General features: G+C 33.6%; 2 protein-coding genes across 2 annotated transcripts; both read right to left on the bottom strand.

The window, feature by feature from the left end:
• Window positions 1–3,892: 3,892 nt before the first annotated feature.
• LOC105960734 (G-type lectin S-receptor-like serine/threonine-protein kinase SD1-1) lies at window positions 3,893–6,753 on the bottom strand. Its single transcript, XM_088820296.1, has 2 exons — window positions 6,648–6,753; window positions 3,893–4,125 (listed from the first exon to the last, which is right to left on the bottom strand). Exons 1-2 carry the CDS (start codon window positions 6,751–6,753, stop codon window positions 3,893–3,895), a joined length of 339 nt encoding a protein of 112 aa, XP_088676422.1.
• Window positions 6,461–9,323, bottom strand: LOC148769687 (putative LRR receptor-like serine/threonine-protein kinase At3g47570). The gene is made up of 2 exons (XM_088820949.1): window positions 9,001–9,323; window positions 6,461–7,613 (listed from the first exon to the last, which is right to left on the bottom strand). Exons 1-2 carry the CDS (start codon window positions 9,287–9,289, stop codon window positions 6,892–6,894), a joined length of 1,011 nt encoding a protein of 336 aa, XP_088677075.1. The 5' UTR covers window positions 9,290–9,323; the 3' UTR covers window positions 6,461–6,891.
• Window positions 9,324–12,513: the final 3,190 nt, after the last annotated feature.

The raw sequence follows: 12,513 nt of genomic DNA, 5'->3' as shown, positions 1-12,513 counted from the left end.
CTTCTATTTAATTCTCTCGCCCTATGTCAATAAGTTGAAAAAGAAAAGGAAAATAATATGAAAGTTGATGAAGGGAAGACCGATATGTATATATATACATATATGTATATATAGAGAGAGAGAAAGAGATGGGGTTTAAGTGGTTTCAAAGATTGTATATGACTAGGTTTTCGTTTTATAATTCTGCAATTAATTAATCTTTGTTGTGTCCAGATTTGCTGTGAAATTGTTTCATATTTGAATTATAATTTCTCTTTGGACAATTGTTTGCGTTAGTTTATTTGAATTATAATTTCTTCTTAATTCTCCCGCACGATTAAAGTAATGAACGTGTTATTAATTAGGGCAAATTACCAAAACCCCCCTGAGGTAAGTCTGAATAACGGAAATCCCCCCCACGTTCTCGTAATTACGAAAACCCCCCTGAGGTATGCAGACATCTTACAAATCGCTCTAACGGTGTTAGACTCGATAGAATATTTTTGATTCTCCCGAATATTCCTCCAATAATACCAATTTTGCCCTTGTACACGAAATTACCCTTAGGGGGGTAATTGTAAGCATTTTATTTAATGAGGGGTCATAAATATATACTCTTCATGAAATATATAAGTGTCTGCAAAATACTTATTTTTCTTAAATTAAACCCAAATATAATCAATCATTATGAATGTACAATGTATTTTTATTGGATTAAAAAAAATCAATGGGTGAGATTTCAAAATTTAATTATTTTTTATATATAAATTTAAATATTTTACAATTCGAGAAATACAACCATGCATCATTCAAGCTAAAAGCATAAATCCTTATGAATACTCCTCTGGATAAATAAAATCAATTAAAATATATAAATAAAAAAAATAAAAAATTATAATATCAAATTATCAATACAAATTACAAAGTAATAAATAAATTTATAAAAGCAATAAATCATCAACTGAAAGGGATGTCAGGGGGGATTTTCGTTATTTAGGCTTACCTCAGGGGGGTTTTGGTAATTTGCCCTTTATTTTTTACATATTTAACAGAAGGATATAATAGACATTTCACGTTTTCGGTTAAAAAAATTCAGTCAACCGTTAGTCAAGGGGGGTTTTCGTAATTACGAGAACGTGAGGGGGATTTTCGTTATTTAGGCTTACCTCAGGGGGGTTTTGGTAATTTGCCCTATTAATTAAGCTCAATAGGAAATAAATTGAATGAACCCCTGCTGCCACCCCCGCTTGGATGCTGCCGCTAAATTGAAGAGTGACGGAGGTGGCGTCGCCGCTGCTATGGTCCAAGCCTGCTTGTGGGTGTTTGGACAGATTTGCGCCGCGAGATGAAGAGGATTGGATTTGACCGTCAAGAGCTAACGTTCAACTGTTGAATTATGGTTGAATTTTGGATTTTTCATTGAGAAAATTGCGCTCAGACCCCTGCATACTGTTAAAATATTCTAAAAACCCCTAAAATTTTATTCAACCCTAATTTAACCCAAATTTCATCATTTAATCAATTTTGACAAACGACCCCGATTTTTTCCACTATTACCGCTGACCGTTGACCGCAGTTGATTTTTTTTTTAAATTCGGCATTGACTTTTTTTTTAATATTTTTTACGCCATTACTGAAATTGGATTGTCATTTAACAAAGTTGACTTTTTAATTTTTTTGATTTTTTTTTAAACTTTTTCTTGTGAATTATATTGTTTTTAACGATTAACACAATATTATGTGTATAACACAATAATAATACTACTACCTCCTTCCCGAATTAAGTGGCATTTTAGCCAAAATCACGCAAATTAAGAAACTTAATTAATAACCCATGTTTTAATAGAAAAGTTCCAAATTACCCTTTGCAATGCTATTAACTGACCTCTTAGTAAAATCAACAAAAGATATTAGTTGTATAAATTAATGACTTTGAACAATCAATGGTAAAGGGCAATTTTGGTAAAAAAAAAAATTCCTTGAAAACTTAATATGAGAATTTTTTGTGGCTGAAATGCCATTTAATTCGGGAAGGAGGTAGTATAATAATATCTAGTATCGTAATATTAAAATTACAAACTTCTAACAAAGTTTTTATCTAAAATTTTGGGGCCAAAATACAATTAATTTTTTTTTTAAAATCCATAATTTCTTCCTCTCAAAAATTTCTCGTGGAACCGCCAGTGCATCCCAATTTCATCCCAAAAAATATGAAGAAGATGAATGAAGCATGTCCGGAGTAATTTGGAAATGAGATAACCACTCTAGTACAACGGTTTTTGGGGCTAACACCGGCCTTTACTTTGTATCTTTTTTTTTTCCTTAAAACTTTCCGTCGCTGAGCTACGTTGACTTTTTCCTTTTTTCTTTTATTTTGACTTTTTTTATGATATTATTTTTCTTTGATTTTTTTAAATTATATTTTTCCCACTACTCAACAATTTAAATAAAAAAAAATCAAGGAAAAAAAGTCAACACTGTTAACCCGACATTCAACATCGGTCAACAACGGCAAAAAAAAATAATCGAAAAAAGAGGCAACCGAGTTAAAAAGAAAGTCAAGGCCGGATTAACCGATTTTGAAAAATCGGGGTCATTTGTTAAAATTAGTTAATTGATGAAATTGGGGTTAAATTATGGTTAGATAGAATTTTAGGGGTTTTTAGAATATTTTGAAAGAATGCAGGGGGCTTATTGCAATTTTCTCAAAGAAAAACCCCAAATTCAACTGTTAACCGTTACTTCTTGACGGTCGAACAGACGGAGGGACTCAATGTGTTAAAATGTAACAACATTAGTGTGTATTTTTTGACGGCGGTATTTGGGGGACCAAAAGTGAAAAACGTGCATACTTGGGGGACCAAAATTGTAATTAATCCGTAAAAAGATGAAAAAAAAAGGTACCTTTTACTACGAGATAATTTTGGAGTCGTAGTACATGCTTAGATTTAACATAGTAACAAAATATTTGCGACGGTCATTTACTGTAGCAATGTTTTTGTCACGCCCGTGTATGGCACGGGGCAATTTCGTAGCAAAAGCCTTTTTACTACAAATTCGGTACCTTTTGTTACGGTTTAGTAAAAAGCTATTTTTCTACTAGTAAGCGTAGGGGAGAGTGTGCTTGAGGAATTGTACTTGGACGGCTTACTTACAAAAGTATTGTATGTAACATAATATTATTTTATCCATGTACCAAACGTCCAAAGGGAGAGAGAGGACATAGTATTATTTTATACACTAAACCAATTTGAATATATTATATACATACTATTGTTCTTGCACTATTTAGTTTTACCACAAAACTTGGAACAAATAAAATTTAAATTTTTTAAAAATAAGTTGAAACGATATATTTTATTGTATTTCTCATATATATATATATATATATATATATATATATATATATATATATATATATATATATATATATATATATATATATATATATATATATATATATATATATATATATATATATATATATGTGTGTGTGTGTGTGTGTGTGTGGTTTTATTAGTTTTTTTTTCTTAATTCCTAATTCGGGATTAAAATATCCCAATCGGGATTGAACCAATTCCCGATCCCGATCCCGAATCCCGTAATCTCGAATTCCCGAAGTTTTAGTCCCAAATAGTAAAATTCCATTCGGGACGGGACGGGATCCCGAATCCCGATCACAAAGTCCCAGCCCTACCAGAATTTGAATCTCTGGTCTTTTGCGATTTTTGTTCTTTTGTTAGCGCGTGAGATCTACCCTGAGTAGGGAAACTCGAGAGCATTCAAATATGTGAGGTAGGGGTTCTTTGGGTGTGCGTGAAACCGAAGTCATATATTCATCCTAGTTAACGCCTGTGTGGCTCGTGATAGTGATTTAGTTGTAGGAAGTTGCTGTATTGGAGCTCCGGTTACTTTACGTCAAAGCTGTATCAATTTCCGTGAAAAATCCAGGGTGGTTTGGGTGAGTCAGCGCCACGTCACAGGTCAACACTCTGACTGCTGAAGTCATGCTAGGTCTATCTTCGAAACGATGTTGCTCGCATAATCGCCCTAAATGGATCAATCTTAGAACTTGTCCTAAATCATCCAACTTGTTCAGACAACCCGTGTCAACTAGTTCAATTGATCTTCCTTCGTTGTACGATACTTAAATTTCAAAGAGGAAGTTGCTCAACTCAGGAGATCTACAAGAGCTAGAAAAAAAAACCCTAAATATGCAAACCCCGTTATAGTAGAAGAAATTGATACAAAAGAACCAAAGACATTTGTGGAAGCATATCGAAACATGGATTGGTATACAGCCATTGAAAGAAGAAATTGCGGCGTTAGAAAAAAAATAATTCAAAATAACTTTTAATCAATCTTAAAATAATTTAATTATTTTTAATTAACAACCATTTAATACTATGGTTGGAGCAAATACATTTAAAAAAAAAATCAAAATAAAATATAATAAATCAAATAAATGTTTGCAAACTCGTTTTGATACTTTTAGGTAGGAGTTGCTCTAAATATGTACTTAATTATATTTATCGGAGCTATACTGAAATATTTATTAGTGGAATATAATATATAATATATATACGATCATTATACATTTTAAACATAATAATTGATATCCTTAATCTTTGGTATTAAACAAAGTGAATAAACGATTTAATACCAAAGATTTAGAATAGCATTGTTATGTTTTGTTAATATATAAAATCAATTTGTTTATTTATTATCAATTGATTAAAACTTAACTTATGTCATTCAGTTTATTAGTATTATCATGGAAAATTTTATATTTTAATTAATTTATAATTAGAAAAAGTTAAATCAAACATAAAATTTATTGTCATTGGATCCCATAAGGAGAAAAGTTAAAACACTAACATGAACTTCATGTGGAAAATTTACAGTTTAATGTCTCTAAACTTTACGGCTAAAACGATTTATGTCCTCAAACTTTTTCATCAGCGAAATATGTTCTCAAACTTGCCACTTTTTAACAATTTATGTTCTGCCGTCAACTCCGTCAGTCAACCTGGACGGAAATATCATGTGTGGCGCATGAGATGTCGATCTGGCTGTTAAATGCCGATCTGGCTGACACCCCGTGATGATGTGGCCGAAAAAAATAACGTGGAGTGACATGTGGTTTTCACCCTCTATTTCAATTTTAAAATTCTCAATTTGTGATTAAAATCTCCAATTTCTCGTTCTCCTATTTTATTGGATTGAATGCTGAAACCCTAGTACTCATTTTCTACACTATTATTGTGAAATAGAGCATTGACCGTTCAATAAAGGCAAACATAATTAAAAACCAGAAGAAGTAATATTAATGTGGTTGACAGTAATATTGATGTCATCCATAGTAATACTACCGCAACCACAGTCATATTATTGCGTTTACGGTAATATTACAATAGTAGGCAATATTATTATTATGTTGATCGGTCAACAAATCAAACAAAACAAAAAAAAGAAAAGAAAAATATTGATGTGGTTGACCAGTAATATTATTGTGTTTAAGTAATTTTACCATCAACGATAGTAATATAATTACGTTGGGTTATCAACAAATTAAACAAAATAAAAAAATGCCAAAAAATAATAATATTGTTGTGGTTGACAGTAATTGTACTATTGCTGACAATACAATTACGTAAATTTACTGTCAACAACAGTAAAATTAAGTAAATGTACTGTCAATGATAGTAAAATTACGTAAATGTACTGTCAGCGATATTATAATTACTGTGAATGACATTACAATTACGGTCAACGTTCAGCAGCGGTCGTAAAAAAACGGATACAAATTTTAGGGAAAATAAATAAATAAATAAACACTAAAAAATTCAATTCAAGAAACCGGTGGTAAAAAATATTTCATAAAAAAAGTTTAAAAAACAAAAGTCAAAAATGAATTTTTGTGGTCAAAATTGATTGAATATGAATTGAGTTTAAAGGGTTGGGCGTAATTTTGTCATACACATTAATTTTTCCTTTATTTATAATACATATTAAACACAAGGGCTTATTGACGAAAGAGATATAACCCCTGAACCTAGAATAATAAAGATGGTTGGTTAGGTGCACAAAAACCCGGAAAAGAAAAAGAAGAAATTAAGGTTTGATCATAATCAAATTTAAAATAAATTTCTAAAAATGTGTGGAATAAAATTTTCACTTTAAAAGAGTTGGAATTTTTACGAAAAATACTATTTGACCCTTCAAAGTTTAATTCTCACCTAAATAAATGAAAATATAGATGGAAGGAGTGTTGGTGTCAAATTATTAAAGTTTAGGGGATGTGGATGACAAATATAAAAAAGTACGTGGTGTTGTTGCCAAATAGTCATAACCCCGGAGATACAAATTATTACTCTAAAATAAGAAACACAAGAAAAACAGAGTTCCTAACTCTGTTTGAGTAAAAATACAGTTTCTGATGCACCACAATCGGATATATACACATATTATGATCATCTTGCTTCAAAATGTAGAGTTCGAATGGGATAAAACGGGTACAAAAGTGATAATATTCCATATAATCTCGAAGATTCCACTAAATTTGAGGAGTTGAGGGGTGGTTGTAATTATCCAAACAAGAGGGGGGTTTTCGTAATTTGACCATACCTCAGGAGGGTGGTTGTAATTTACCCTTAATAAAATCATACCTGGTGGAACATATCCAAATGTACCCCGGATTCCGATTGTGCTGCTGCTTTCGGGTATGCTTGAAGCAATCTTCGATAACCCAAAATCACCAACGCAAGCCGTCATATCTTCATCCAAAAGAATGTTACTCGGCTTCAAATCACCAAGAATTATTATTGAATCAATCCCACAATGAAGATATTCGAGTGCATGAGCAACATCGATCGCAATACCGAGCCTCTCTATCACATCAAGAATTCTAACTTATCCTTCTTCTTGTTCACTATTAATGCAGTACAACCATTTATCTAAACTACCTTTAGCCTTAAATTCATAGACCAATGCTTTGAAATCGTTTCCTCGAAAGTCTATGCTTTCACAAACACTCAGTATTTTCACGAGATTTCTGTGTCTTATGTCTCTAAGCGCATTGCATTCCGCCATGAAGCTCTTAGATGCCCCTTTCACCACAAGATTCAGCACTTTCACAGCTATAATTGTTGGCCCGTCATCAAGTATGCCTCTATATACAGATCCAAATCTTCCCAAACCAACTAAGTTAGTCTCGGCAAACCCACTCGTCGCTTTTAGAAGATCCGCGTACGAAAGCCTCAAGAAAGGGATCCCGGTGAATGAAGGTACGTAAGGCATATTTTTGTCCGGTGTTCTCCGCTTGTAAATAAAAAGGACGAAGCATAGAATTGCTGCAACTCCTGCTACTAGGATCCCAATTTTGAGAGGAGTTGATAAGTTTTTCTTCCTCGATGCAACTGAAGACGAAGTGCAAGGAGGAAGGTCTAACTCAAGAATTCCTCCACACAATTCTTTGTTTCCTTCCAGAGAAATTGCGCTCGTATATTTGAACACTCCAGTAGTCGGCACTCGTCCTTGAAAGCTATTAAAAGATAGATTCAAGTTTTGGAGATCTAAGTCACCGAGGAAACTTGGGATACTTCTGGACAAATTATTTCGTGAAAGATCCAAATCTGTTAAGCCCATCAAAGTACTTAGTTCATTAGGTATTTGCCCTTCAAATAAATTATCATATAGGTAAACTCCTTCTAAGCTAACGCGAAATAAGTCAAGACAATTTGTTATTAGATAAATCTAACTCTTCAAGATTTCTCAAGGATCCGAATTCAAGTACTGGGATGGAGTTTGTTAATGCATTGTGAGATAGATCCAATACAATACAAACGGTGGAAATATGAATCTCTTGGGGTATGGGGCCGTCGAAGATGTTTACGGAAAGATCTAACATTTGCATGTTTGTGCAATTAGCAAGACTTGTGGGAATAGTTCCCGAGAAGTTGTTTCTTTCCAAGGATAGAGAGTACAACAAAGTTAAGTTCCCAAATACGAGCGGTATACGGCTCGTTAATTTGTTGCCTCCCAATTCAAGAATATGCAAATTAAAAAGTCTACCAATGCTCAAAGGAATAGGACCTTCGAGATTGTTATTGGAAAGTCTCAAGTGGTTGAGTCCATCAAGGCTCCCGATTTCCGAAGGAATTTTTCCGACTATTTGAGTAAGATAAATTCCCAGTTTCTCAAGGTGGCTGGAAAAATTGGCAATTGTGTTCGTAATTGTACCAATAACGAACGGGTTATCACCTACATCAATACCTTGTAAATTCGTGCAATTCGTGAGTGAAGAAACAAAACTAATATCGTCTTCAATAATGTTTCCGGCGACGAACAAGTAACGAAGATTCGAAAGCTCTCCGAACCTTGGCATTGGCCCGCTAAAATGATTATCTGCTAGCAGTAATTCTACGAGCGAGGAAGCATTTGAGAATGGAATTGGAATATGGCTACTAAATTGATTCTCACCCAAGTGCAGACCCCTCATATTAGGTAGAGTGAGGCCTACATTAGAGGGTATTGATCCTTGAAGTCGATTGATGTCGACTCCAAAAAAGACGATACTGGATATATTGAATAGACCTGGAGGAATTGTGTCGGTTAGGTTGTTTTGAGCTAATTGAAGAAAACTTAGTCTTCGAAACCGAGAGAACGATTCGGGAATTTCTCCTATCAAGCCGCACAACCTTAACGAAATTGCTCCGAGAGATGTTAGGTTTCCTATAGTTTGAGGGATATGCCCTGAAAATGTGTTTTTCCCCAAGTATAGAGACTGGAGATTGTACAATAAGCCGATCTCTGGTGGTATGTTTCCGGATAGATTGTTGTCGATCAAGTTGAGATAAACTAGACTTTTGCATTGGGACATATTTTTGGGTATTGATCCCAAGAAAGAATTGTTTGAAAATTCAATATACTCAAGTCGTCTTAAAAGACCGATTTCTTGGGGAATTCGGCCACTGAAGCTATTGTTTCCAAGACTGATGATTCGGAGGAACGAGAGATTACCTATATGAGGTGAAAGTGATCCTATCAAGCCCTTGGAACCCAAATTTATGGCAACAACTCTGTCCGGGTGCATGCGGCCGCATGTGATTCCGTTCCATGTGCAGAAATTTGTCGTTCGATTCCACGAGTTTAGAGCTCCGTTTGGATCGACATCTATGGCTTTTTTCATGGCCAACAATGAAACCAAATCTGTTTGGTTATTGGTGGAGAATGTTGATGGAGTGTGTAAGGCAAGACAAGAGAAGATGATCATCAAGAAAGAAAAGATACTATTGATGGATTTGACCATTGTTTTTAGACATGTGATTTTTGTCTGTGTGCAGTGTATGTATGTATATATGAATAACATTCCAAGTCTAGCACTAAGTCTACTAATTAATTAGTTTTGGAATTTTGCCAAAGGTTTTCCAATGCTTCATTGGTTGTGTCCCAGACATACTTATCTTTAATAAAGAATTACAAAGACCTTTTTTTTCCTTTTCTTTTAAAGAAAAAAAGTGAAGACTTTAAAAGACTTTGACTTTGAGACTTGAGACTTGAGACTGCGGTGCTACTTGAGACTTTGACTTATAAAATAGGTATTCTTAGTGACATCTCTTTAACATTTTTTTAATAAGGGTGTGTCCAGTCTAGGGGTGGTAAACGAGCCGAGCCGGCTCGCGAACTCGACGAGCCGGCTCGAAAAAAGCTCGAACTCGAGCTCGGGATTTTCGAGCTCGAGCTCGAGCTCACGAGCTCGAGGTTCGGACGAGCTCGAGCTCGAGCCCAAAATTAGCTGTTCGACAGCTCGCCAGCTGCCTTCTATTTTTTTTTTTTTTCTTTTTCTTTTTTCTTTATATATATATATATATATATATATTATTATTATTATTATTAACTAAATAGTAAATAGTCTATAATAATAAATATATCTAGTATTTAAATAGAAACAAATCTATATTACTTAAATAATTCATAATTATATTAAATATAATAATAATAATAATAATAATAATAGAAAAAATAAAAAATATATATACCTAGAGTTCATTATTTATTTTATAATTTTTTTTATTTTCTTATGAATAATTTCTAATACAAAAAATAATTTTAATGAAAAAATTAAATAATAATAAAAAAAAAATTAAAAAAAAAAAATTAATAAGCCTGAGCTCGAGCTCGGGAACATGGACTAGAGCTCGAGCTCGAGCTGGCCAAAAGAGCCGAGCTCGGCTCGAGCTCGGCTCGTTCCCACCCCTAGTCCAGTCAATTTTTCTTTATTTTAAATTTAACATCTCTCCCATTCACTACCCACTACTTTAATGACTTCTTAATTTATTTTAATTATTATTTTTGTTTATTTAAATATTTATCTTTTAAAAAAATATCTTTTTTTTAAAAAAATTACTTATTAAAAAATTACTTATATATTGTAGGGATTATTAGCAAGATCCCCTTCATCTATAAAATGTAGTTAAGAAAACCCCCCTTCCAAAAATAATTTGAGAAAACCCCCTTGGTTAGTATTCCACCAAATATTATTTTTATAATTCCAAATCTACCCTTAATTATCAATATACTATTTTGAAACCCTAATTTCTCTTTCCCAAATTCACCTGCCTTTCACCACCGCCACTGCGTCTCCCCCGCCGTCCACCGCTACCGCCGCCAGATCCTCACCGACCACCACCGTCCCCTCGTCGTTCCACCGCTTCCACGTTTCCGGCGAAGACGAGCAGAAACGGCGGCAGAGATCCCAGCTCGTAGATCATGTATCTCTTCGGATGCTCATCCAGTACTCGAGCTTCCGAGTGAAGCGGTAGCTCCTCCACTTGGCGAGGTCGATCACCATTACTCACTCAGGTGTTGAAGTAGCAGGGCTTGCGGTTTCTGAAGGTGGTGGAGAAGAAGGGGTTTGAGTTTCACCAGAACTTGGGTGTGAAGTAATTCATAAACAAATCTGGATATATGCTCTCCTTTCTCTCTTCATTACTGTAATTATCGCATTTATATTTTCAGCCAAGGGGAAAAGAAAACTTCCACCAAGTCCGGCGGTGTGGTGACGATGGGGGAGACTAATTTTGAGTTTTTTTGTGGATCGGACGGAGGACAGCGCGTGTAGAGAATTTCGCGCAGGCTGAAACCTTAATCGACTATGTACATATTCATAGTCGATTAAGCTAATCGACTATGTTTTGGTAGTCGATTAATTAAGGTTGATCGACTCCAATTTTTTTTTTTTTTAGTTTTTTTGGATTTTTCGTTTATTGATTCCAATTGTATAAATCAAATATAATGTTTGTATTTTTTTGTTTTAGTAATATATAGGTGATTTTTCATTTTTTCGCAGTTGTGATTTGTTATTTTTAGTAGCAGATTTTTAATCGACTATGTACTGGTATCGATTAAGGTTGATCGACTCCAATCTTCTTTTTTTTTTTTTTTTTGGTTTTTTAGTTTATTGACTCCAATTGTATAAATCAATTATAATGTTCTTATATTTTTGTTTTTTTGTAAAATATAGTTGATTTTGCATTTTTTTCCAGGTTTGATTTGTTATTAATAGTAGCAGACTTTTGATCGACTATGCTTCATCATAGTCAATTAATAAACCTGATATAAAAAAATAAATTAAAGAACAAATTTTTTAAAAAAAAAATAAAGAATTTCCTTAATCGACTATGAAGCACAGTCGATTTAAGACTAATCAACTATGCTTCATAGTCGATTAAAAAAACGGAAAAAAAAAAATTTCGCGGAGCGCGTGACTCAGTGATGAGGTGGCGGGCGGGGGTAAAGCTGGAAAACATAATTGTTGAAATTGGAACATGGGATTTTCTCAAATGGTCTAAAATATTTTGCGCCTATCCCCATTAAAAAAAATAATGGGGGGTTATGTCAAAGAGCCCCTATATTGTAATATATTGTAATAAGTCTTCCAAGACTCACGTCATCACCACCAATCGGATGAGTTGGCATTTTGGTGACTATGCTTGTAATTCTCGTATCATTTTCTTCAGCATTCCTGTATCATTTTCTCTATTCACTAATATTAGCAATAAATCTCCTCTCTCCCTCGGTTGCAGTTCTTCTTTATTTTCAAGGGGTTTTTATGCATAAGTCCATGATCAACCATTTTTATTATTTTAGTTTCAGGTATTATATTTTTTTGTCAATAAGCCCATCCATTTAATATGTATTATAAATAAAAACTAATATATATGACAAAATTACCCCAACCCTTTGAACCCAATTTCTAATTGTAACCCCAATTTAATTTCAATTTAATTAATTTTGACCACAAAAATTCAATTCTGACATTTTCTTTTTTTAAACTTCAACCCTTTTTTTGTCTGCTTTTGCCGCTGGTTTCCAGCCTTGACCGCCAGTCTACGACGCTGACTTTTCTATTTAATATTTTTTTCCCTATAAATTTTATCCGTTTTTTTACGCCCGCCGCTAAACGTTGACCATACTTCATTAATAGTAATTATACCGTCGATGGCATTAATTGTACTATCAACGACAGTATAT

This window comes from Erythranthe guttata, chromosome 7 (assembly GCF_056151865.1).
Source record: "Erythranthe guttata isolate IM_541 chromosome 7, IM_541, whole genome shotgun sequence".
NCBI classification, from domain to species: domain Eukaryota; kingdom Viridiplantae; phylum Streptophyta; class Magnoliopsida; order Lamiales; family Phrymaceae; genus Erythranthe; species Erythranthe guttata.
Note: the sequence above shows the minus strand (reverse complement) of the source record. Positions and strands in the feature narration are given on the sequence as shown.

Excerpts from the sequence above, each read along its gene's own strand:
- LOC105960734 (XM_088820296.1), bottom strand. The coding sequence starts at position 6,753 with ATGACGGCTTGCGTTGGTGATTTTGGGTTATCGAAGATTGCTTCAAGC. Across the intron at positions 4,126-6,647 it reads ATTTGGATATGTTCCACCAG|TATCGTACAACGAAGGAAGA; the intron begins GTATGATTTTAT and ends TTGAAATTTAAG.
- LOC148769687 (XM_088820949.1), bottom strand. The coding sequence starts at position 9,289 with ATGGTCAAATCCATCAATAGTATCTTTTCTTTCTTGATGATCATCTTC. Across the intron at positions 7,614-9,000 it reads ATCACTTTCACCTCATATAG|ATTTGGATCTTTCACGAAAT; the intron begins GTAATCTCTCGT and ends TGGGCTTAACAG.